Here is a 23,730-nt window from a genome sequence, read left to right as displayed (position 1 = left end):
ATTCCATAAAGACAAAGGGTAAAGACACTTAATACTTAGGTAGGTTTGACGTGCCTAAGTCTGAAATTGCTGACCAAAATAGCTCTGTTTAGCTGCTTAACGGATGCAGAATCACTGAGGTCTTAAACTCATGAGATATTTCCTTCTTTGAGTTCAAAGGCCTACTGTCCTGTTTTGTGCTTTGCTTGGTCTGAGCAACTCAGCTCTAATCTCCTACATCAATAAAACTGTGACTTAGAAACATTCCTTGCATTTCAGGGAGGAGAATCTGCAGATACTCTCAAAACATGTTTGGCGCACACTTCTAAGATCAGACCTCCTCAAAAACCTCCTGATAACTACTGCCTTTTAAAATCATGGAGGTGGTGTTCTCCTCTTTGAACAGATCAATGGCCCAGAAAGTGGGAGGGCCAAGTTCAATTTCTGCCCCAACGTACCTGTGTTTTAACCAAGTCGTGTAACACAGTGGAACAGGCTGGTGTGTGGAATAAACTAGATGTTCCCATTAATGTTTTTGCCAAGTTCCCCGACCTGTGCAGGGTGGATCCTTATGGCACATGGCCCACAGGATAGCTGCACTGCCTGCACATTCACTGTGTGCCTATTGGCCCCTCAGGAATGACTGCAGATTAGAAAATATAGAGACAGTCCTGGGAGCAAAGACCAGGTCCCGGAGTTTCTCCATCTCATCTGAGTGGTCTAATCCATAATTAAAAGCAGTCCAAATGATTCTCTGTTTATCTCTGTGAATGCTGTGTTCCTTTCTAGCAACATTAGAGGAGTTGTCTGCACTCAAGATTTGGCTGGAGTAGTGTGGTGAGGGAGTGGAATTTGGGGGGTTTTCATGTGAGACTGCTAGAAATGTCTTCATATGATGATCTCTTCTAAGCCTTAGTATCTTCTTTGCCTTTCCAGTCTCTGAGCTCTTTTGGACGGGAACTAATTCCTTCTCTTTGTGCAGTGCCCAGCACAGCACTGGCCTCTGGGTGGTACTGCTGCACCTGTGTAAGTGGCTCAAGAAAAATTCAGATTTCACCTCCCTTTCCAAGCAAGCTGCTTGTAAATGTACTATTTTTGTGGAGTTTTTGTAACTGTGTCAGTTATAAATTGACAGCTACAGTCTCATAGCCTGTGCCAAGACTTAAAACTGGTTGGTTTTGTCCTATTAGAGTCAATATCTGAGTATAATCATGCCAAAAGCACTTGTCTGAGTCTTGGCATTGCTGTGCAGTTATCAGACATCTGTTTAGGGAGCTTAGACAGCTATTGGGGTCAAAATAATGGGCAGCCAACATTTTAAAACTACCTACTCAGGAAAAAAAAAAAAAAGAAACAAACAGAATCATTTCTGGAAAGAAAATGCAAAGTTTTTCTGGCATTCAAGCCATTTTTCCTAATGGGGCAAAAAAATAGTGTTCGCATGTCAAAATACCCCAAAGAAGCAGAAAAAGGAGAAAAGATTAAGAAACGGATGAAAGCATTATGCAAAGAAGCCAATTAAGGGCAAGTAGAATCAGTGATTTTGAAAACTGGGGATAGGAATTTAAAAAGTAATAGTGTTGCCATAAATAAGGGTGCCATTGAAATCAATAGTCAAACTTGACTGTAAGATGAATATTCCAGAAAACGTTGGTCTGTCTTTACATCTTCTGGTTCCTCTAGGGAGTTTGCACCCATGGAACTTTGAATTATGTTATCCCTGTATGTAGTTCAAACCTTGGAATTAAGAATGAGAATGCAGCTAACTGTACTTGTAGCATTATAATCTCAAACAGCCAAATATTTAAAATACTAATATTTGGAAAATCTACAGAAGTATATGATTGATAATGCATTTGAACACTGGTTTTATCTGTTTATACAATTGATAATGCACTTGAACATTGCTTTTATCTGTTTACCAAAGTAACAGATAAGTAAATGTAACAGTAAAGCCTTTTTAGTAAAATACCAGTTTTCTCATGACCTAATTCTCCATGGGAGCAAGCGTACCATTTTTGACATGAATGACATCTGAGGAAAGCTGAAGGAGGAAAGCAAGGAAGGAGCACTATTTTTTCTGCCTCTTCTAGTGTAAGACATCCCAGATACTCAGAGGAGAGCCCATGCTTTGAGAACTCTGGTTTCTGGTTTTTAACTCAGAGATCACCAGGACTGTTTAAAAACTCTCCTGCCTTCTAATTCAGAATCAGGATCTCCCCAGTAGGAACATAAATGAAACAGGGGAGTGGAGCTAACAGGGACTTTGCTTCTCATAATGAAATTGGAAAAAACACAAGGAAAAGATCTAGCTAAGAAGAACATGCTCTTTTTGTAACACCACAATTCATACACCCTTCATCAATCCAGTGAGCATACTCGAGAAATGCCTTCACTGCACCGCATTTCTTCTATTTCCAGATTGTCTCAGAAAGGGCTGATTGTATTGCAGCTCTCCTCCAGCCTTGGAGGTGTGTCTGGCACTGACTGTACAGCTCCAGAATGGACAAAAGGGACCCAGAGGCAGAAAGATTGATAGATCCATCACTACCCGGACCCAGGAGACCTGGCATGGCAAGAGGAATGGCAAAGGTTTTTATGCTGGTCTAATGATCCGTTGCAGGAAAGATCTCAAGTACTCTGCAAGTTCTATAGTATATGAAAGAGAGGGTCTGGAAAACAAGTTTGGATTTAGGTTTTCTAACTGTACCTAAATTCGCCTTTAGGTATCTTTGCCTTTTATTGGATCTTTTGTGACTGAGTGGGTCATAGATAGTGCAAGGACAGGTTTTTGCATGCTAGGCTTTTTTTTTTTGATCCCATCTGATGGGAAAAAAGAAATCACAAAAATAAATTACATGGGCATTTCTGGATATTCGGCAAAGATTTTTGCTTGATCAAACTGAACTTGGGTGAAAGTTCAGACACTTATTTTTTGAAACCATTCCCCATCTGAAAATTTAACACACCCACTTTGACACAAGAAAAACCTTCCAAGCAACTGCAAACTTCCCATGATCTTTTGACATGTATCAGTGCTGCTCAGATGTGCCTTTCCAAAACACATATTTACTGCTGGACTGAGGGGGTTTTTTAATATTTAATTTTTCTGAGATATGTCACATAACCAATGCTAAGCATATTGTTGCTTAGTTTTTTAACATGGTAACTTCTAAACCATTTTACAGTATCATAAAGAGTTCAGTCTGTTGGCCTATACTTACTAAAATTTTACAAACTGTAAAAATCACTTAGTTATCCATATGATGGAGTTGCTAACATGGATAGTAATTTGTTTCCACTTTATTGCAAAGCTGCTGAATTTCTTCAATCTGCTTCTCCAACTATATGCAGATAGACAAAATTAAAGATGACAGAAGACAGAAAAAAAAAAAAAGAAAAAAAGGACTAGAATTAGTTGAACCCTCCAGGATATTAATGTCATCATGAAATAAGGCATTTTTCCTGTGTCAGTGGCCACTGTTCCTTGAAGACAAATCAAGCTGAAATCTGGATTCTGGCAAAATGCGTGTCATGGATTTTTAGCCTCCTGGAGAGAAGCTGTACTTTTGTCATTATGATCTTCAGCATTTTACACTTAAACAGCTTATCTGCTATTTCAAAACCTTTACTCTAACATTATCAGCTCATTTATTAACAACCTTGAACTCCACATCTCCCCCTCTACCTTCTCCTTCTTATTCATCAGCGGTAAGGTTCTGTGAACCAAATTATACTCTCCAATATACTTGTATGCTGGAGACAATGCAAATGCTCAAGTTTCTTTGAAAGCATAATTAGTCTTTGTTTTTGATGAAGACTCATTCGAAAGAAACAACCCATCCTGACTTGCAAGATTCAGGTTGTTGCTTTCTGTCTATAAGGAAAGGAAAGGAAGAGAAGGGAAGGGAAGGGATTAATGCATTTGAAAGCCAGAGTGATTTGATATGGAACTGATGAGTCAAAATAAAATAACAAACCATTATATTAGAGCTGTCATGGATAGTTCTGTCTAGCTGGATCTACAAACTAGCAGACCCTAAGCTTAATGCACAGACAATATCTTTGGATACCATAAATGTTGGTTTTCTGGAGCAACCGGGGCTCACAGAAAATGATGCAGTTTTGAATTTGATCTATAGAAAATCCATTCTAATCATGATTACAATGTACTTCAGTTTAATATTAATTCAATAAGGAAAAAGCCAGAAAGAATCATGGTAGTTTAAAAAAGGAAACCGTATAATAAAGAGAAAGTCAATTAGCAGGAAATTAGCAACAGCTAGGGAGTCAAAATGTTTGCAGGAGACATTGAGAATGAAGAATCTGTGCTATAACTCTGGGAAAATGTCTAATTGCTCAAACATTTTAGGGCAAATTTATAAATTTAACAATAACAAATTGCTAGGACCAGGTAGTATCTATGCAAAAACTCTACAGGAGCTCAAATGTGACATTGTTGAACTTCTCACAGACATTTACCCCATCATTCAAAGCAGGCTTGGTGCCAAATGAATTGGAAGCATCAGCTGGGACATCAGTCTTGAAAAAACATGAAAGCTGCTCCGGGGAACTACATTTCAGTTAGTCTGATTTTCTATCAAACCAATTTGTACAAATTATAATAAATAACAGAATATAGAGGCATCTGGATATGTACGATATATTGGAGGAGAGTCCATAGAGCTTTTTTAAAGCAAGGTATACTCGTGATATATGAGTGTTTCTGAAGGAGCCAATATGCTTTTGGTTAAGCTGATTTCTTTAAATGAGTATATTTGGATTTACAAGAATTTTTTGTCAGAGTCTTTCCCTAAGCTATCATGACATATGAGAACATGGAGTATTAATAGAAAGGAAACAATGGGTTAGAAAATTCAGTTTTCATTATGGAGGGAGACAGGAAACAATGGGAGGTTCAGCCTGACTTCTGTGGGGGCAAGGCTATATAAATTAGGGCTTGTCAGCTTGGAAGAGAAGTAACTGAGTTTTCTATAGTCATGAATGACAAAGAGAAGCTGAATAGAGAATGATTAATCATTCTGTCTTTCTCAGAAAACCAGAACTAAGGGACACCCAATTAAATTACTAGGCAGCAGATTTAAAGTAGATAATAGGAAGTAGTTTTTCTTACAATACATAATTAAATTGCAGCGCTAATTGCCACAGGGTGTTGTAGAGTCCTAATGTTTAAATGGTTTAAAAATGGGGCTCAGCAAATGTAATATTATTACACAGGTAGTTATCAAAAATAAATGGTCCAGATGTCCCGATTCGGCAACTTCTGAAAGCTGGAGAAAATCCCTCTATATTTTTCTTGTTTCTGAGATATTTTCCTTACAAAGCTACCACCAGCCTTTGTTAAAGACAGAATACTGGATTAGATGGACTTCTGCTGGCATGGTAGTGGCTCTATTTTTATAAAACTACTTTCACAGTCATTTTTCAGACTGGAACTGCACTTTAAAATAACCTCCCCAGACTTGGAGTTTACTGTCCATGCTCTGACCTTATTGTAAAACATCTTTTGTATAGCCCAGACCGGATTACTGCAATTAATTCTTTACTGGCTTGCCTGAGAGGCAGGTCCTGCCCGCAGCTATTGCAGCATAAAGCAACAGGCTTATTATCAGAGAAGAGCAGATGGGATTTGTAGACTTCCTGCTTCTTTGTTCTCTGCATTGGGAACCTATTAGTAACTATACTGATTCAAAAATTTCTACTATAGGATACCATGTAAGTAGCATCCTATAGTAGATCTCTACTGATTTAGGGCATATAATTTCTCAGGTCCGGGAATAACAGGTTCCATGGGCACATTAGGATGTTTGGGGTCGGTGTTAAACACATTTTATCAATGCCTTAAAAAAAGAAATGGAACCATCGAGTCTTCATTGTGGTTTGTAAAGAGCTTATGAAGTTCTGGGTTGATCAAACTCATCAGCTAGGGTTGGGATATCAAATGGAGCTCATTAACAATTTATTAGTAACATCAATATTGGGAGGAAAATAATTTGTGTTTAAAAAATGAAACAATTAGGTCAAATATTTTAATGACTAAGAAGTTCAAACCATCTTTGCAGAAGACTAGCAGGCCAGCATGAAGACCATGAGACAGTGTGTTCATGAACACACATTTTATCTGCCAGCACCTCTACGTGAACCTACACTGTCAGTGAAATTACATGTTAGTGAAATTAGACATACATTTAAAATACAGCAACAAATACAACACAGTGAAATGCATTTTTACGCTTTACTAGATCCACCCGTCCAGGAAATGCCTGGGAAAAAGACAGGGTCTCTCACACTGACTGTGAGCATGGTGTGAAGTGTGCACAAGTTTAAGCTGTTTTCTACCCATACTGCTGGATGGAAATTAGGCTCAAAGCAGTCTCACTCAAGGAAGAGCCAACCTTCTGGACCATTTTCTTGGGGATGAGATGTAATGAGCCTGATCCTGCCTGTGATCAATTCATCTGAACTGCCAGGAAGAACTTTTGTATCCATGCTAGGGCACTACACTCAGTCCTAAGCTTTTTCTCCTCGGGAGCTCAGTTCTGAAACAAGTGTCTGCATGCAACATTTGCGGCACAAACAGTAGAAGGCAGCTGAAAATTTGCAACTACTTTTACTCATAACTGAGGATGAGCATTTCCATGGCGACTCTTAAGATCCTGCGCCATGATGCTACCTGCTCTAGCGTGTCTCCAAAAGCATCTCCTGATGTATCTCCAAACTGTTGACTGCGTTCATTAGATTTTTTTTTTTTTTAACAATGCAATATCCTGACCACACTGTCACGTTTCTGTTCTGGCAATTGAAAAAAATCAGATACCCGTTTCCTGGTTTTTTGCTGGCCCACTAAGTAACTTTGCTTGCCTGGTTCAAAGAGAAAAAGTAATTCCTCCATTTTGAATATCTTTTGAGTATTTCCCCTCCCTCATTGCATCATCCAGCACTGATATTATCACAAACTTCTTCTTGGCTTTTTTCATTGTATATTACTGCTGTCTAATAAACTCGATATTACATACACTGCTAATTATCTTTTTTAGCACTTTACAGTCTTACTGGATTAGCATATGCGTTTCTAAGAATTAAGGCTAGTACCATTATTAGTGATAATAACCTGAGAGATATGCCTTTTGCCTGGGGCTAAACATGTAGAAACTCAATTCTTCTTTTACTTACAGGAATAAAGATTACAGCTATATGTAGTAGTGAAAACTGGATTATGTTACTCACTCTGATGACACGTGGCAGAACTGGGGCCAGATGGTTTTTACACTCTCATTTTTCCACTTCCTTCTTCCAAAGGGACAGAGGACACCAAACAAAAGTTTTGGATTAAGCCCTATCTGGTTACAATGTAGTATACTGGGGGCTGTACTTGCTCTCTTCTTTGATAAAAGTTACGTTATCTGGAAGCCAATGCTTTGTGCCCTGCTCTATCTTCCTTTCCAGTCATTCCTGTAGTTCCAGTTGTTATTATTTGCACTGTAAGAGTGCTTAAGAGACTGACAAACATTAGTGCCATTGTCCCATGCACCTGCAGAAGAAAGTTTTCAGGCTATAAACAAAAGAGAGAAAACTGTGACAGGCTGGATGATTTCAAAGTTGACTTACGCCCTGAACGGAGAATTAGCGTCTGTTCCTCCTTACCTAGGAAACCTGAGACAGCGACGCAGCACCGTGGAGGCAGTGGTGGCTGTTACGACTACTACTCTGCCCGAAGCTGATGCTCAAGAATTGGGTAGCGACCGACTGACAGCTATTATTAGCGGGGGCTGAGCAACTTCCATGCTTCCTGGAGATTTGTTCTCCGTTTCATATCAGAGCTTTAGGAGACTTCAGGACAGTAACTCGGGAGGTTGTCCCCTGCGGCTGCAGCTAGGGGCAATGAACCCGATGAGGGCTGTGTGATGGCTGAGCTACCTTGGGCAACACTGAATCTCTGCTCACCTGCTAGGTGGGAGGAAGGGACACAAGCTATGGTTCCTTCCAATACTGGGCAATGAAGGACAATGTAAAACACTACCATGAGTGAGCGTCGTTCATCCCTCTCTCAAAGACTGGAACGTTACAAACCCATCTGCGTATCTGGACTATGTTAAAAAAGTCATTTCAATGCGAGGGCATCTTTCACCTCAGGGGTTCTCCTATCCATAAACAATGAAGTAGTTAGGCGGGTTTCTGCTACGCTGGGTTCAGTATTCCTGCTTCACCAGCAACGCATCTTCAAGAATACGTCGCTTTCCTCGCTGTGAATCCAAACTCCTAGAATCAGCACGTTTCTAACCCACAAATGCCTGCTTTGGGCTGAATTCGTTCCTTTCAAACCCAACAAAGCCTCTATTCGTGATTCCCATTCCCATCACACTTTCGATCTGCATAATTACAACCCTGACACCACCAGGCTCTAATTACGCGGCTCCCGAGAGGAGCGGCGTCCTGGGCCACATCCAGCCCGCGGGTGGGGTGGGAAGCACCTTTGTTTCCAGACCCGCGCTAAGGCGGCCCCGCCGCCCCCGGGGGCTACCCGCGGAGGTCGCCGTCGCCCGTCCCCGGGGCCGATGGCGGGGGAGCCGGGCGGCTCTTTGTTCCCGCCGCCTGCGTGTGCGCGGCGCTCCGGCTGCCGGAGTGGGAGGGGATCCCACCCGCGTCCTCGTCGCCGCTGACGGGAGGCGCGGGCAGCGCAGCGCAGGGCCGGGCCGGGCCGGGCCCCCAGCGCGGCGAGCGGCGCTCCCCGGCGCTCCCGCCTCCCCGCCGCCCGCGGAGAGGGGGGGCCGGGCGCTGCCCTCCGGCGGCGCGGCGGAGCAGGTGCCGTCGGCGGCGGCGGCGGGCCGGCAGGATGGAGGCTGCCTTGCTGAAGCCGGCGATGATGGCGGAGGTGAAAGGGAGCGGCGCCGGCCCCGCCGTCAGCGCCGAGCTGGAGGTGAAGAAGCTGCAGGAGCTGGTGCGGAAGCTGGAGAAGCAAAACGAGCAGCTCCGGAGCCGCGCCGCCGCCGCCGCGGTCGCCACCGGCCCGCCCGGCCCGCACCTGCTGCTGGCCCCGCCGCCGGCCCCCGGCGGGCTGCGCCCCGCCAGCCCCCCCTCCGCGGCGGGCGGCGGGGCCGCGCCCTGCATGCCCAGCCCGGTGCCCACCCTGCTGTGCGCCGCCGCCCTGGGCCCCCCGGAGCCCCTCGCCTATTTCAAGCCCTCGCCCGGCCTGCCGGCGGCCGGCGGCGGCGGCGGCGGCCAGGAAGCCGGCGGCGGCGGTGGCGGTGGTCCGGGGGCGGCGGCCGGCGCCGCCGCCACGGTGCTGGACGACGTGGCGGTGCTGGAGCTGGAGGACGGCTGCTGCGGACAGGACGAGGATACATGGTACGTGCGGCTCGGGCCGGCCCCGGCGGCCCCCGGCCCCCGGCCGGGCTCCGCCGCCTCCCGCAGCGCCCGCCCCGCTGGTGCTCCCCGGGCTCTCGCTAGCCTTAGCCCCCAAATCCACTTGATCTCGTTCTGCTTAAACTTAAATCTGCCTTTCCCTCCCCCCCCCAAAACGTGCCATCAGTGCGGTTAACTCTACCGGCGGAAGGGGGCCGTGTCCGGGATGGCGTTCAGATGGGGGCTTTACCTCCCCGTCTCGCCCGCGCCCTCGGCGGGCGATTTGTGCTCCTTGTCCCCGTTGAGGACGGTAGTCTCTCTTTAATTTCAGGTCTCAGCCTAGTTTCGGCCTCCTCTTTACATAAGGAATTAAAAATAGCGGAATTGTTCCGGGAAAGCCGTTATCTGAGCAGCGCTGCCTCCCCATCCTAAAATCTGTGCCCGGTTGTCTGCCATCTTCAGGGATTTGGGAGGGCTTTTGTCTTTTAGATGTTGATCTAAATGCTTGGCCGTGTATCTTCAGCGCCTGTGTAGCTCCAGAAGGCACGGCTGGGCGCCAGTAAATTGAATTAAAAGCAGAAATGAATAGCGAATGAATATAGTGGAAAATAAAATCGACCTAGAGGAATGATAATGCTCACTTAAAAACAAATAGAAGGGGAAATTGGACTAGAGAGATAAATAAATAAGTAAGCCTGGTGCCTCAAAACTTGTCTCAGCAACGTGGACAAACGTTGTAGGGACACTGCTGGAATACTATGGAAGTCGTTGGCTGTGTGACCGTGTTAAACGTAATTGATGCTCAGTTGTCTTAAAGTGTCAGTAATAAAAAATATATTATTTATATTTAAATAACTCTTAAGTATCTGTCAAAGTTTCAGTGTGTTTTTTTATGTGGTTAGCTTTTAAATCGAGTTGAGGTTTTACATTAGCTAAGAATGAAATACAGTATAATGCAGCTGAGATGCATGTAAACATCCTTATTTTTGGTAGCAGAGAAAGGATTTTAAAAGTAATCCATATATCATAAATATGTCTTGAATGATGGTTGTGTGTACTTCGTGGCACAAAAAAATACCATGCTGCAGTTTCTGAAAATTGCTTTTGAGAATCATCAACAAATTGTATGGAAATTTTTGTCAGTGTTGTTTCATTGTGTGTACCATTAGTCTGCGCAGGGCTGTTTTGAGGTTGTTGATCCTGACTTGAATCAAATTTTACCTGGGTCCTAACCTCTAACTTTCCTTCACATTAAGGAATATTGAATTTGTTTGATCCCGTCCTGTTAAACAAAATGTTTTCCCTGTTTATATTTCAGTGCAATACAAAGTCTTTTTTGATGTGCCTCAGTAGAGTTTCCTATTTGATTTGCCCCCTGGAAGCAATCCTAAATGCTTTTGGGGGGCCAAAACTTACCTTCATGACACACACATATGTGTCTGCAGGAAGGATTTGGTGACAGGGATTTGTTAACAAATTTATCCCACTAAGAGTGAGTTGTTTTAGCTGTCGAATGTTTTTAGTTCAAGGCTAAATCTCCCTCGTTGTCCATGAAAGGTCAGCTTGTGTGATGCCAGCTGCTTGGGGCTTTTTTGTAATGTCAGTCTTGAAAGCAAACTGCTATCTGGAAGGCCAAAGACCAGTGTGTATCCTAGTTGTTGATTAGTAATTTTAGGCCTTAAATACCTTTGCTTTTGAAAGCTTTTTTTAATTTTTTTTTCCTTTTCATTTTTTTCCAGTATCATTTTTTAAATGTGTAGCCAGGCACCACAGGAAGTCAGGGGAAATGAGTCCTCTCCTCAGAGAAATTCAATAGTTCATCACTGCTGGGATTGCCAAGAGAGATAGCAATCGCAGCAAGGATATTTATTCCTTGTGAGCTGGATAGAGAGTGCTGATTGACTTCAAAGGAAAAAAAAAAAACAACATAGAGCAGACATGGGAGAACAGTTGCTCTTGGGGGACTTTGGTAGCTGTTGAGCCAAAACCCTGAAGGTGAAAGGCTGCTACCTGTTAGCGGTCCCCTGAGGAGCTCAGTCTTTTTTTTTTTTTTTTTTTATCTTGGTCTTGCCTTTTGCATCCGCTCTGTGCAGGCCAGATTCTTTTGCAGCCTGTGGAGTGTTTTGCTGGTGCCTGAGAATCTGCCTCTGACTGTCCGCGTGGATCAGAAGTGGTCAGGCCAGGGAGCTGTGAGCCGTCTCCAGTGGCCCAGAATAGCTCCCTTCCCGGGACATTTGCAGTCTGCCAGGTGAACCGGCGTCTGCTGGTGTACGCTAATCTGCAAGGGCGACGGCAGCAATGCAGGTCCCAGCTTCAAGAATTTCCCCATGAAATCTGCTTTGATACCTGGCTTCCTAATGTGCTGGACCATCTGATTAGTTGCCTGCTCTTGTCTGAGAATAACGCGTATACGCTAGCTTGTCTTGCCTATTTCTTTTTTTCCTGCTGGAATTGAATATTGAAATTGGATTTTCATTGTTTCTCAGCACATGTTTTCTAATCTTTAAAAATCTGACTTGTACAACATCGGGTTCATCTGGGAGAAGATACTGTGTATGAAAATTAAATTATAATCAGCGCTCTGACAAGCAGATTAAATTGTTATAGGTAAAAGAGTGAAATAAATAACAGTGAAATTGTGATTTAAATGTAAAATCAAATACTGAAATTGTCTGATCTCCAGTAAAGATAAATATAAAAGGGAAAACTGGTAGGATCTTTGGCGTGTGTACAGCACCTAATGCATTTGGACTTTGGACGGTGCTGAAATTCAGACAGTGGTAATGACGAGATGGAAGATTTTTATGAGAAATCTACTTGAACTTTGTTTTGACGTGCCAGACCTGTAGAGTTCATATTTCGCCACCTACTTTTCTGAGGAGGGAAGAAGAAAACTAATGTAAACTCTTCTACTTCGGAATATGTTTTGTTATTAGATATCATATTGCAAGGCTTTGCACTGTTATAAATTATTAGTGGGCAGGAAAGTGAGAATACAAAAGTAAACTTTTAAGTATTGCATATCTTGCTGATATTTGTGTGTATTTTGGTTAAGGTTGTACGTCTTGCCTACCAAGACTCTCACTCCTCAAGAGAAATCACTGAGTCCTCTGCAGTGGTGCAGGCGTGTTCTGGATCATCCAAGTCCTGAGATAGAGGCTGCAAAACGTTCCCTATGCTTTAGGTTGGAACAAGGTAATCCTGTTCTTTGAATTTCTTTACTAGTAAGTTGGCATTTTTGGTCTGGCATTTCACTCGTGTTTGGTGTTTTTCACAATTTAGCAAGCTTTACAAATGGCAGACTTGCAGTTTTTTTCCTATGTACGCAAGTCTTCCTTCACTACATAAATGCTAACAGTTGTTTGATTTTTTAATTTTCTTTTCTGATCATGCATTTCTTCAAGTGTTCTCCTCCTTTGTTATCCTTTTCTTCCCCTGCATAACTTGTGTCTTTTAAACTTCACAGTTTTCATCCATTGCTTAAAATAGTGGACATCTTGGCAAGAAAACTTTGATGCTAACTTTACTATTGGTACCTCTTGAGATTTGAAAACAGTGGTTTTGGTTTTTTGTAAAGTCAGAAGTATCCTGGTGCTATAAATTTTGAGAGGCATATTTGTCCACATCTAAGGTAGTATCAGGACTTTGCTAAGTATAGGACAGACCAAGAAAAGCTGTAACTTGACTGCTAGCGCTACTTTGGTGGGCTCTCAGTAGTCTCAAGTACTGGGATCAATCTGGTGGCTGTGCGGTGCCATTATTTTTACTTTTTTACCATCTGAGGTCCCAGTAAGATTGTAGTAAGTGTTGTTGAAGAAAGTGATTAAGGTGTGATATTATCTTCAGGTTTATAACTTAGTTGGAAAGAAGCAGCAAATGAACGATATAGGAAGATGACAGGAGAAGGAAATAAAGCTAATGACAATATGAGCATATGGTTGTACAGCTGTCATTAAGAGAGATTGACCATGCTCCTCTATGCTTTGGAGGATATGGGTAGCTGTGGATTAGTCTTATCCAAAATCAGGCATTTAACTGAATCAGTCTCTGAAGGCATCTGTCTCTTTGCAGTCACTATAAGAGATCCTGCAATGATTATTGTCCTAGCAATATTTAGTTGAGCTCATTTGCCTGCAGTTCAGTGGGCCGAACTGTGGTGCCTATGTTGGTAATCATCCCACTCGGCTTTAGGGTGGAATTTGGCTCGTGATGTGGCCACCGGAGTTCGGGCATCTGCAGCGTGAGCTGGGTGTCCGTGCTTGGCAGTCAGTGGGAGTTTTGTCCGTCGAGTCGGAGGAATCTGGGGAGCTGCCCAGATGATGCGGTGTAGGTGTTGGCCTTGGGACGAAGTCAGTAGCTGTCCTGAGCCCACTGACAGTAACGGGCGCTTGGCCCTCAGCGCCCACCTGGTGACCTGAAGGTATGTCTGTGTGGTGTAGGGCGTCCCAGTCGGGAGCCGAGTCCCTGTGTAGAAGCTCCATTTAGATTGTCCCACACAGGCATCTAGTGCCATTTGAGACGGCCTCGGGTACCCTGGCTGACCTCCAGCTTCCACTCAGGATGGGTACAGACCTTCCGCAGGTCCTGTGCCTTACCTGCTGTTCCTTTGATGGTATCTTGGCCTCCCGAGGGCCTCCCGGGTGGCCCAACGCATCTAGGTATGGGCAACTGAATCAGGTCCATAATGTGCCTGTGGAAACAAGCCAGAGGAGTCTGTGACCTCTTTTCCCCCTTACAAGGTATTATTTAAATTTAATAGGCAATAAAGACACTAGAAAAGCACGTTTATCGTTTCAAATTTAAGTCACTCTATGGTTATCGGTTCAATCTCTCTCTGTGCAGAAGTCGCAGCGAGTGATATGTGTCACATAAGGTTACGTTGAGTTGCTTTGATCCATATGTTCTAGTCGTGATGATGGGTTCACGAATTTCCTGGGCTCTGAAAAAAGTTTCTGAGAAATTATATGCCATGTATAAAACCCATTGTGGGAGCAGTATGTTCAAGGAGGGAATGGACTCGAGTTTCTGCTGCAGCAGTTCTATGCTAAAATTGTTTTAATTAATAATGCAGTCAGACTTGATTAATGCTCGTATTTCTAAAGATTTTATCACCTATACCTTTACAAATCATACGTAATAAGCAAATGCCATGTTTCTTACCCTCACTTTGTAGAAGTTGGTTTCATGGTATTTATTTCTTCTTCAGTTTTGAAACCAGATGTGAAATTGTTGTAAGTATCTAATAATTCTGTTTTAAAGTACAACAAATTTCTGTAATTTGACTTTCCTGTTTTTTGTTTTGCAGTGCACTCTATCAGTAAGTACATGTGTATAAATATGTACACAGAATTTTATCCTAATTTTAAAAGTGACTCAGTAAGAATGGCATTCTTCTTTTCTGGTACTGAAGTTTCAAACTTTGTACTTCTAAGTTGAACAGTGTTTTCCCCGTTTAGCCATATGCTTTGAAAGGGCATTTTAGAGGAATTTTTGAAATCTCATTGTGCCTCTTCTGTTTGGCACTGAGTCAACAGTAACGCTAATGTACTTGAGAATTATTAAATGTGCAGTCAAAAAACTTTTATAATGTACCAGTCTGTGATTTCTGAAACGGCTTATAGGTAGAATTCGCTTAGTACTTTTGTCCATGGTGCATTAGCCAAAAATTAATCCACTTTAGATTGTCATAGCTCTTTAGGCACTATGGTGTGCATAGAAATAAAAAGCAGTAAAAATTGATTTTTGTCTGCAAAGTCAGCATATCTGAGTAAGTGCACACAGACAGAGGAGCTGTAAGCCAAAAGAAGTAAAATTTCGCCAGGCTGTTTTTCTGAGTTCTAATTAATTCCTGTTATCTTATTATGATTTTTCAATCTGTGCTCATTTATTCCTGCTCATGTAATTTTTCCATATTACATTATATCCTGATTTTCATAAAAGTTTTCATTTGTTGTTTGAAACATCCCAGCATTAGGATAGCTCAAAAGAAGGCTAAAGGTCTTGTGAGAGACTTCTGCCAAAGCAATCCTAGGCAATGAAATAATACAGGCTGGAGGGTTACTTGGATGATGCTAGTTAACTTTTCACCTTGTTGCGCTCACCAGCCTGTTTAATTTCTGATGAAAATGTTTGGTTTAAGGATTTCATCTTGGCATAAATCTTTAAGGGTATAAGCACAGTGGTGGTCTCTAGCAGGTTGTTCTGCTGTGAAGCACTTTGAGAACTTGGACAAGCTTCACAATGTTCCTCTGGTCTACCACTAAGTAGGTAAAGCTTATATCTAGTTTATAATGAACTAGGCTTGTTAAAAGCCCTGTTTCTGTGGATTAAGTATGCTAGCTTTAAGAAGGATGAAAGTTAAATGTAACCTCCTATGATAAGATGTCTGCTTAGCTTTTTCCTGTTTTCCATGAGCAATTCTAGTGTTGAGGTAGTATTTGTGGTTTGGTTTTTTTTTTTTAATGTGACCTGACCTGGACCACTTCTTTCTCTTTCCTCTTCTTCAATCATCTTTTGTTTGAAACCTTTCTAGTTTGTTTTGTTAACAGAAGTTCTCTATCTACTGTAGGGTCAGCTCCCTCTCCCTTTGTTTTTTAATATTGCTGTCTGTTTTAGTTCTTTAGATTCATTCAAATCAACAGGGCCACATCACAGTCTTAATGGTGTGGTAGAGCTTCTTCTATATTTTCTTGGTAATACTGGGAGACGTTGGGACATGTCAGTATTAAGCCCAGCGAGCAGAGAGATGGCGATGTGTAAACTTCCTAGCTGGTGCAGAGGGGTGTAACTCCTCTGAAATTGATGAGAAGGTGTTGATTGACACCCTGGCTGTAGATACCTTATATAGCTTCACTTCTGTAAAATGCTGTGGAGTGGGTGGGTGGATAAACTGAGGAGTTAAGAGGCTTAGCGAGGAGTCGGTCTGTAGGAGCTCAGCTTTTATGCAGGCCTTCAAAGCATATCTCATCCAGTTCAGCCTTCCAGACAGAAAACTCCTCTTTCCTGGAGAATATGAAGTATTGGCTAGATTCAGAGTTTGGCTTTGAGTTCTTACTCAGAAATACTGCTTCAGTTGTTTAAAAAGAGTAGGCAACAGAAGTCTGTAGGTTTTGCAACTGGCTACGGTAATTTATAGTCTTAAGATTAAACTCTGCTTCATTTCTTAAAATGAGTAATGTGCTTCAGGATGAATGCTTTTATGTCATCAGTGGACAATAAGGTATGTTGTGAAACAGAACCATTGTAGTTTCTCTCCAATTGCTTATGATTTCACAAACCCCAAGAATCTCATCAGTGAAATTTTAGCTTTTATTGTACTGGATCCCAATGTCACATGTCAGTTAAGTTTGATATCCAAACATATAACATATCCAGAAGAAAAACTAGGGGCGGAGATTTAATTTGACAGTACTACATTCTTTTTACCTGTTTAAAAAAAAAAAAATCTTACAGCTAAAAGGGCCCCAGAAAGTTTTACCTGGATGTGAAACTTGTTACACAGAAAGAGGTAAGGTTCTGTCCCATTGTCCTAAATTCTTTTCGACTTCCCAAGGGTTCATAGTGAAGTCATTTAGTTTGGAGTCTTTAAGATATAAAGTACGTTTCATCAACTGTTAAGAATTGCTGTAATAGTGAACTTTAGGGCTGTACTCTGTTAACAGCAGAAGCAAACAGAAAATACTGTAAATAGACGAAAGCTTTTATTTTGTATGCTTGAGCTGGATTCAGTGCTGCACCCAGTGCAGGGTGGGATTTTTTTTATTATTCTAAAATAGGTTTATTTGCTGTCCACTGATGCATCAGAGATGTATGTTCTAGCACTCAGGATGGGATTAATAAGATTTAATACAGCTTTCTCATCCTTATTTTTCATATGTAATGGAGATTAAAATTTCATGTAAAATGCTTTTGGGGTAGCAAATGATAACGTGCTGAAGCTTGCAGATGATTGGATTGTTGTTTCCATCATAAATAATAAAATTTATAAAGCTCTAGAAGGAACGAAAGAAGTGGCACGACTGATTCGGTTCCTTTTTGTGTATGTTTCTGATAATAAAAGGTGATGAGCAGCTGTAACTCCTATCAGCATCTGAGCACCTTGCAGGGAATGTGACATCTCAGAGGACGGGATGCATAGCAGTCTTCTGCTGCAGTACAAGCTTAGTGCTCAGAGCACACATATACATGCAGAGGAGTTATTTCCTATTAGATTACATTTATTTGAAGTAACCTGTTGTAACAGCTGCATAATTCCAAGCACTTCTTAGAGGTTCTGCAAATGCTGATATCGCTGGATTTTTTAACGCAGCTGCTGAGGATGATTTGTATATTTCAATTGAGAAAAACTCAGGTTTGATATTCTACTTAGAAGCGCGTGCTTGCATTTCACACAGAATATTTCTCTCTAGCACCAGAACATTTCTACTCTGCAAGTACACTTCAAGGTAGAAGTGTCTCATTGAAAACCCTTATGGCAACAAGTGCATAGAAGATCACACACTTTGTATTCACTTCACAGATATCCCTTGCCTTTCTAATATGGCTCTTAAATATGACTTCTACTTTTTATTAAATTATAATATGCATACTATTTAAGAATTTCATTTCATATTTGAGGATTGATTGTTGTGCAGCTTATAATTAAATATTTTCCTAGAATTGATTTCTGGTTGTTATTAGAAGATGATGCTGAATTCTGAAGTCTATGTAAAGGGTGGTAGAGAGGTGGTGTTGGATCTGACCTCAGTTGAGAAGATACCCATCCTGTTTTAGAATATGTGTTCTATTAATCCATGCTAGCTACTGAGCTGGGATTATCAACTCATCATGAGTAGTTAAACAGCTAGAAACAGTGTCAAATTTTATGTGAGGATTTTAGTAGGCTTATTTAACATAAGAATAATTTGTGCTTGTAATATAGGCTCAAATGCAGCATATGTCTAAAAGCAATAGTAGTAGCATCAACACTGACAGTTACACTAAAAATACAGGCACAATTAGTGTTATCCAGCAGAGTTCTGGTCACTGTTTTTGTTTCCAAAGTACATGACTACTTCCCTGGATAGGAATTAAAAGGAAACCTAGGTTTTATTCATGGACCTGCGAGCACTTGAAAGCTTATCCACTGAAGATATTTTTTCTATGGAGTGTTCTGGAAGCTCTCATTTCATTTTTGCTCCTGATAGTCTATGTGTCTTGCTCATTGTTTGCTGGTCCCCAAATTATTGTTACAGCTTTTGTCTTTACATTCTGGCTTTCTTTCACTGCCTATTTTTGATGTCTGCAGAAGAGAGCTGGGAGTAACATTTCAGAATGTAGATGAGCTTCCCCCATGTGGTATATAGAGGTAGCACTGCTTCTTTACTAGAATGTTGTTTATTTCTGTATTTTCACTGTAGGGAGCACTTTGGTTCTTGTCTTCATAGCACTGCATCTTTTGGGAAGCTTTTGTTCAGATTGTTTTATTCCATGACCCCTAAGTATCTTTTGAGAGTTGTTTATTTCTGGGATATAGTCCACAGTCCTGTAAATATGCCGTACAGTCTTTGCCCTTAGCAGCTGACCTCGCATTTTAATACATTAGAAAGAAGTTGATTATCTGCACTTGCTTTACCAAGTGTTCCACATTCAGCATATCTCTGTATTTTGTGGAAATACGACGTTTACACCAGTAATTTCCTTTTACTTAGGGAACATGCAAAAGTTCTTGTAATACAATAAAACTTTTTTGACTCTACCTGATAATGAAATGTAGTCAGTAAGCTCTAATCTGAGTATTTGTGAGGCCTGGGCGTTCACAGATATGCTTGATCTTTTTTCTGTTGCAAGACAGAGGGTAAGTTAGTATGAAAGATAGAGACATAGGAGTTTATAAAAATCAAATTTGCAAGTCTTTTATATAATTTTCCCTTGTGAAGCTCCCCTAAAATATTATTTTCTTAATTTTACTTCTAGATGGGATATATTTGTAAAATTTACAATTGCATAAGAAGGTTTTTTTTGTGGAATATTCACTTTTGGGGGGGTTACTAAGCCATTCTTAAAAGTCTTTGAATGTGGCTTGATTGCACACTGTAATTGAATACTTAATTAAAAGCTTCACACTTCTGAGAAGACTGAGGGAGAAAAGTAGTGTAAGTCTGCCTGCAAGACTAAAAATTGCTTTTCTCGGGAAAAAAAAAAAGCTGAAACCTACGTAATTCTTGTTTTGAAAAGCACTTGCAGCAGTATAAAGATTACATTCTTACTAATTTTAAAGAATCCTAAGACAATAAGTGACAAAATAGACTGCAACATGTTCTTGAATATTTTATTTTACGATCAAAGTATTTGACTATGAGATGTTATGGAAAACTGATATGGAGTAACAATTTTAAAGTGACATTGAACTGATAGCATTATTTATTTATTTTGTTGTTTTATTTATTTTATTGTTTTACCACAATTAAAAGGTCGTGTAAACCAAGACATGAGGTGAATTTGGACCACCATTACCACTTCTACAATGTAAAGTACCTGAAAACTGATTGTACCCATCTGGCTGAGCTGAGATTGTACCCACCCTGTAACACCAGAGAAATTGGTATGGTAACACCATTTGGGGATAGTTTTTTCTTGAAAGCAGAAGCACGGAAGCACAGCTGAACATACTCAACCCTGGGTGCCCACCATGCTGCAAAGGGGCATTGCAAATGCATAATAACTTGGAACAAATAAGTTTTCCCACCTTTGGAAAGAAAGCCAGCTTCTTTTGTATTCGTCTTCATTACGTAGTACCAATATTGATCTTGCTATCTGTGCTACATTAATTCAGGGTGAGATGACTTGTACCTGAAGTGTGCATTTCTAAAATGGTTACACATAGAGGTAGAGGTGGCTAACTTTGATGAAGTTTCCATCATGTAGGCAGATAAATTCCACTGTAAGAGTTGATGAGTTGTATCCTGTGCTGCATAGGAGAGAAGATCAGTTGATTTCTTTTCTCGCTTAGTTTTTTCTGTGGCTGCTGGAGGACAGATTGTTTCTGATTAAGTAGGGTAAGCATTAGTAACTAGAGAGCTCTTGTAATGTTGGAACTAAAAGTTATGGTTAATTTAATCTAACTTTAATTACCAAAGTTTGATACCTAGAAAAAACTAGTTGTCCATTGACTCTGAAGAAGCCAAAGGGCAATTCATCCAACCTGTCTCACTCCATTCTTAAACAATTGTCTGAACTGAGTCTGGAGATACTCATTTCTCTCCAATCATTAGAAAAAAAACTTGGGTAGTACTTAACATTGGAAGGGATTAGATGACAATATTCCTTCATACTTTTAACAAGTCTTGAATACCCTCTGCATTTTGCAAGAATAGCCCTGATGCCTTTCATTCTGAGATGGTTTTTCATTGTCTCCTTTTTCTTCAGTCATGGCACTTCAGACCTTGCTCATAATCATTTGTTTAGATGCCTAAGTTCATTCTCCAGAATGGGGACAAACAGGACACTTGGGGTTTTTTGTGTGTGTTTTCACATACTAGTGGCTGATGTGAATCTTTCTGTGGTAGTTAGGCACAACAGTTTTGTGGCAGAGTCCATACAGTGGTGAAGTAGTTGATGTAAAAGCTATTGTATGTGTCTGCTGGTCTTAGCTGACATACACGGGGTATTGCTTTGTGTTGCATCTGAATCACAGAGGAAAATCTGGGTGATTGAATCTCCCCTGGAAAGACTTTTTTTGTGTCTCAGTTACCAGAGCCGGACATGGAGCTGTTTCTGTTGTATCTGACTGTAAGTACCTTGTCCTTGGGTCTCAAGCATTTAATATGTGGATTCATAGAACATGATATGGCCCAGATTTATTCCACCTAATTTTAGGCGTGTCTGGTATACCTAATTCAATAGCACAGTCACTTTGGCCATGATTTACTTATCTTAACAAAGGTGCTAAGTGTAATTTGACATGCTCTTGGGTCCTTGAGATATACAGATGGGGCATATGGGTATGATACAGGAGCTGCACAACAATCTCGCTCATCTGGACCAGCTGGAGCACCTTGAATGTCATTACATTCTGGTTTTAGACAACTGAATCATGCCCCTGCTGTTTTGGGCCAAAGAGTGGGCTGTGCTCCAGACTCTAGGGACTTAAATGAAGCACTGCTGACCTTTCAGGACTCTGCCCCCAAAGATCCCTGGTGCTCTCCTTCAGCTGCCTGTGATGTTCAGCTGTTTCTCATGGAACGCCCCTCAACCCCCCATGAGACCCAGCCATCTCTTGTGGTGGTGTCGGTCACTTTTGGCAGCTTCACAGCCTGTTCTTTGTTATGTTGAACAACGTCTCGTGTCCAGTCCTGTAGTTCCTCATGTTGCATCCGGTTGCCTTCACCTCGAGCCAAGGAGGACAAGCCATCATCTCCTGGCATACCTTCACACAACCGGTATTTAAATTCCCATTATAGCCAACAGAAAGACAGGGCTAGGTTTGGTTGTCCATATACATGGCACTGATGCCTTTGAAATGCCCTGACCAATTGTCTAAATGGCATAAGATGCTTAACTGTAGGCAGTTGAATTGACTGTAATTAGAGCTTATATGCAAAACTTACTTGTGGATGTTGTAGATGCTCAGAGGAAAGGTCTGGGGCGTAGCAATGAATGCGTGAAACAATCCTACAAGAGAAGGTTGTTTTCTTTTTCTTCTTAGGGATATGTGTGTTAGTGTGTTAATTTTTTTAATAAACTTTGTTTTTATCATTAACAAAACTAATCTCTTCAACAATACATGTATTGACATTGCAGGTGACTTTAATATGTAACATGTTAATTTGATGGAATTACTCTAAGAGTTTTAGAAGGAAAACTTGTAATTCTTTTCTAATTAATTCTCGATGTAGCTTCAGGCTATAGTTTTTAAATTATTAGCATGTTGGCATATGGCTCCCAAGGTTTTTCATGTGTCATACAGCAGTATGTATTCATTATTTTGTCTTTTCCATTTAGAATTGCTTTTTACATATGAAGAAATTCAGCGTGCGCTTTATATTGATGCTATCAAGTCAATGAAAAGTTATCAGCACACAAGAAAATAAGTTGTGCAAGATAACTTGCATATTTTTAGCATGTGAACAGACTTTAAGTAGCATTAACTGCTTGCCACTTCTTTTAAAGTCACTTGAAAGCCATATAAAGATTTGTGTCAGAAATGAAAGTAAGCTGTTAGGGCTAGGGGCTGTCATTTGTTTTATCCTTCAGGAGTGGCTCATATAATGTAATTCCAATTTCATTGAGCTGAAGGTACTACCACAGTATAGCCTTAGTAGAAGCGTGGGATTGAGTATTAAGTCTTAAGAATTTGCATCTGACTGGTAGCATATCTTTTTTTTAATTTTAGAGTTATTTGGCACTTGATGTATTTGTGATATTTGGCTTCAGGCAATTTTTTCTTTATAACATGTCTTAAGTCTTTTATGGCTGCAGGGAAGGATTTTGTGGCCTGTAGTGCGTGGGTGGTAGCAACTTAGTCATCTGTTGTGGTTTTTTGCCTGCAAATACAGAGGACTGGGCTCAGCATCCTAACGCCTTAAGGTTCTTTCTTCTTAGAAGTCCACCATGTCCCTCAAGTAGCTCTGTGAAACACTAGCAAACCTTCTCAATGTTCTTTGTTCCTCCTTCCCAACCCATAGGAAAGGCGGGGGAGAGAGCGATTTGTAGGCCAGCACAAAATAGGGCAGGATGGAGTGATGGAGGGAATCATTGCTTCAGCCTGTTCCTCCATGGTGTCACCAGTTTTCTTTTTTGTCATTTCTGCTTCATGTGTTGCAGTTAAATAGCCAACGTTATGAGTGCCTCATGGTTGTTTCTTAATGTCTTTTGAAATACTGGGTGTGAAATACTTCACTGTAATCACAAATGGATCTTTATTTATAAATAAAAAAATAAATTTCAGTTTGTAAGTAGGCACATATGTTCTTCTTTTGATGGACTTAGTCCAAAAAAGATTTTGTTATTTTTGGCATATGTGGGTGCTGATAAATCTGAGATAATTACTTGGAAGAAACAAAATGTTTTTTATGGAGAAGCTTGAAGAAACATCTTAAACTTTTGATGTCCAAGCCCATTTCTGCTTACTGTGGATGTGACAAGTTCTGGCAGTGGAAACGCTTAAAAGATACTGTAGAGTGCCTTTTATCCTAAAAAGTAAGATGTGGGCAGAAGGATGTTGCAGCAGTGTAGCAATTGTATTGATGGTGCTTCTGCAACTTGTGCGCTTTGACTCTCATCTCTTGTGCCATTCTCATGCTTTCCCTGTTGTACTGTACTCTTGGTTGATAACATTATATTCCTCTCTCCTTCTCTGTCAGCTTATACCTACAAGTTTGCGAGGAGCAAGGATTGCCTCATTATTAA

General features: G+C 41.1%; 1 protein-coding gene across 4 annotated transcripts in view; it reads left to right on the top strand.

Moving 5' to 3' along the window:
* Positions 1-8,749: 8,749 nt before the first annotated feature.
* The window catches only part of SLAIN1 (SLAIN motif family member 1), a 53,546-nt gene continuing 38,565 nt past the window's right edge, over positions 8,750-23,730 (top strand). For 2 of the 4 annotated variants that reach the window (XM_052785929.1, XM_052785927.1), the window contains exons 1-2: positions 8,750-9,345; positions 12,398-12,537. In XM_052785929.1, coding sequence (XP_052641889.1) covers positions 8,834-9,345; positions 12,398-12,537 — 652 coding nt within the window. In that variant the 5' untranslated portion in view covers positions 8,750-8,833. The remainder of the gene's footprint in view (positions 9,346-12,397; positions 12,538-23,730) is intronic. The other 2 variants (XM_052785928.1, XM_052785930.1) reach the window with 1 other exon arrangement.

The sequence above is a fragment of the Harpia harpyja genome, chromosome 4 (genome assembly GCF_026419915.1).
Source record: "Harpia harpyja isolate bHarHar1 chromosome 4, bHarHar1 primary haplotype, whole genome shotgun sequence".
NCBI classification, from domain to species: domain Eukaryota; kingdom Metazoa; phylum Chordata; class Aves; order Accipitriformes; family Accipitridae; genus Harpia; species Harpia harpyja.
The sequence above is the reverse complement of the archived record's forward strand: the minus strand, read 5'-3'. Positions and strand labels throughout refer to the sequence as shown.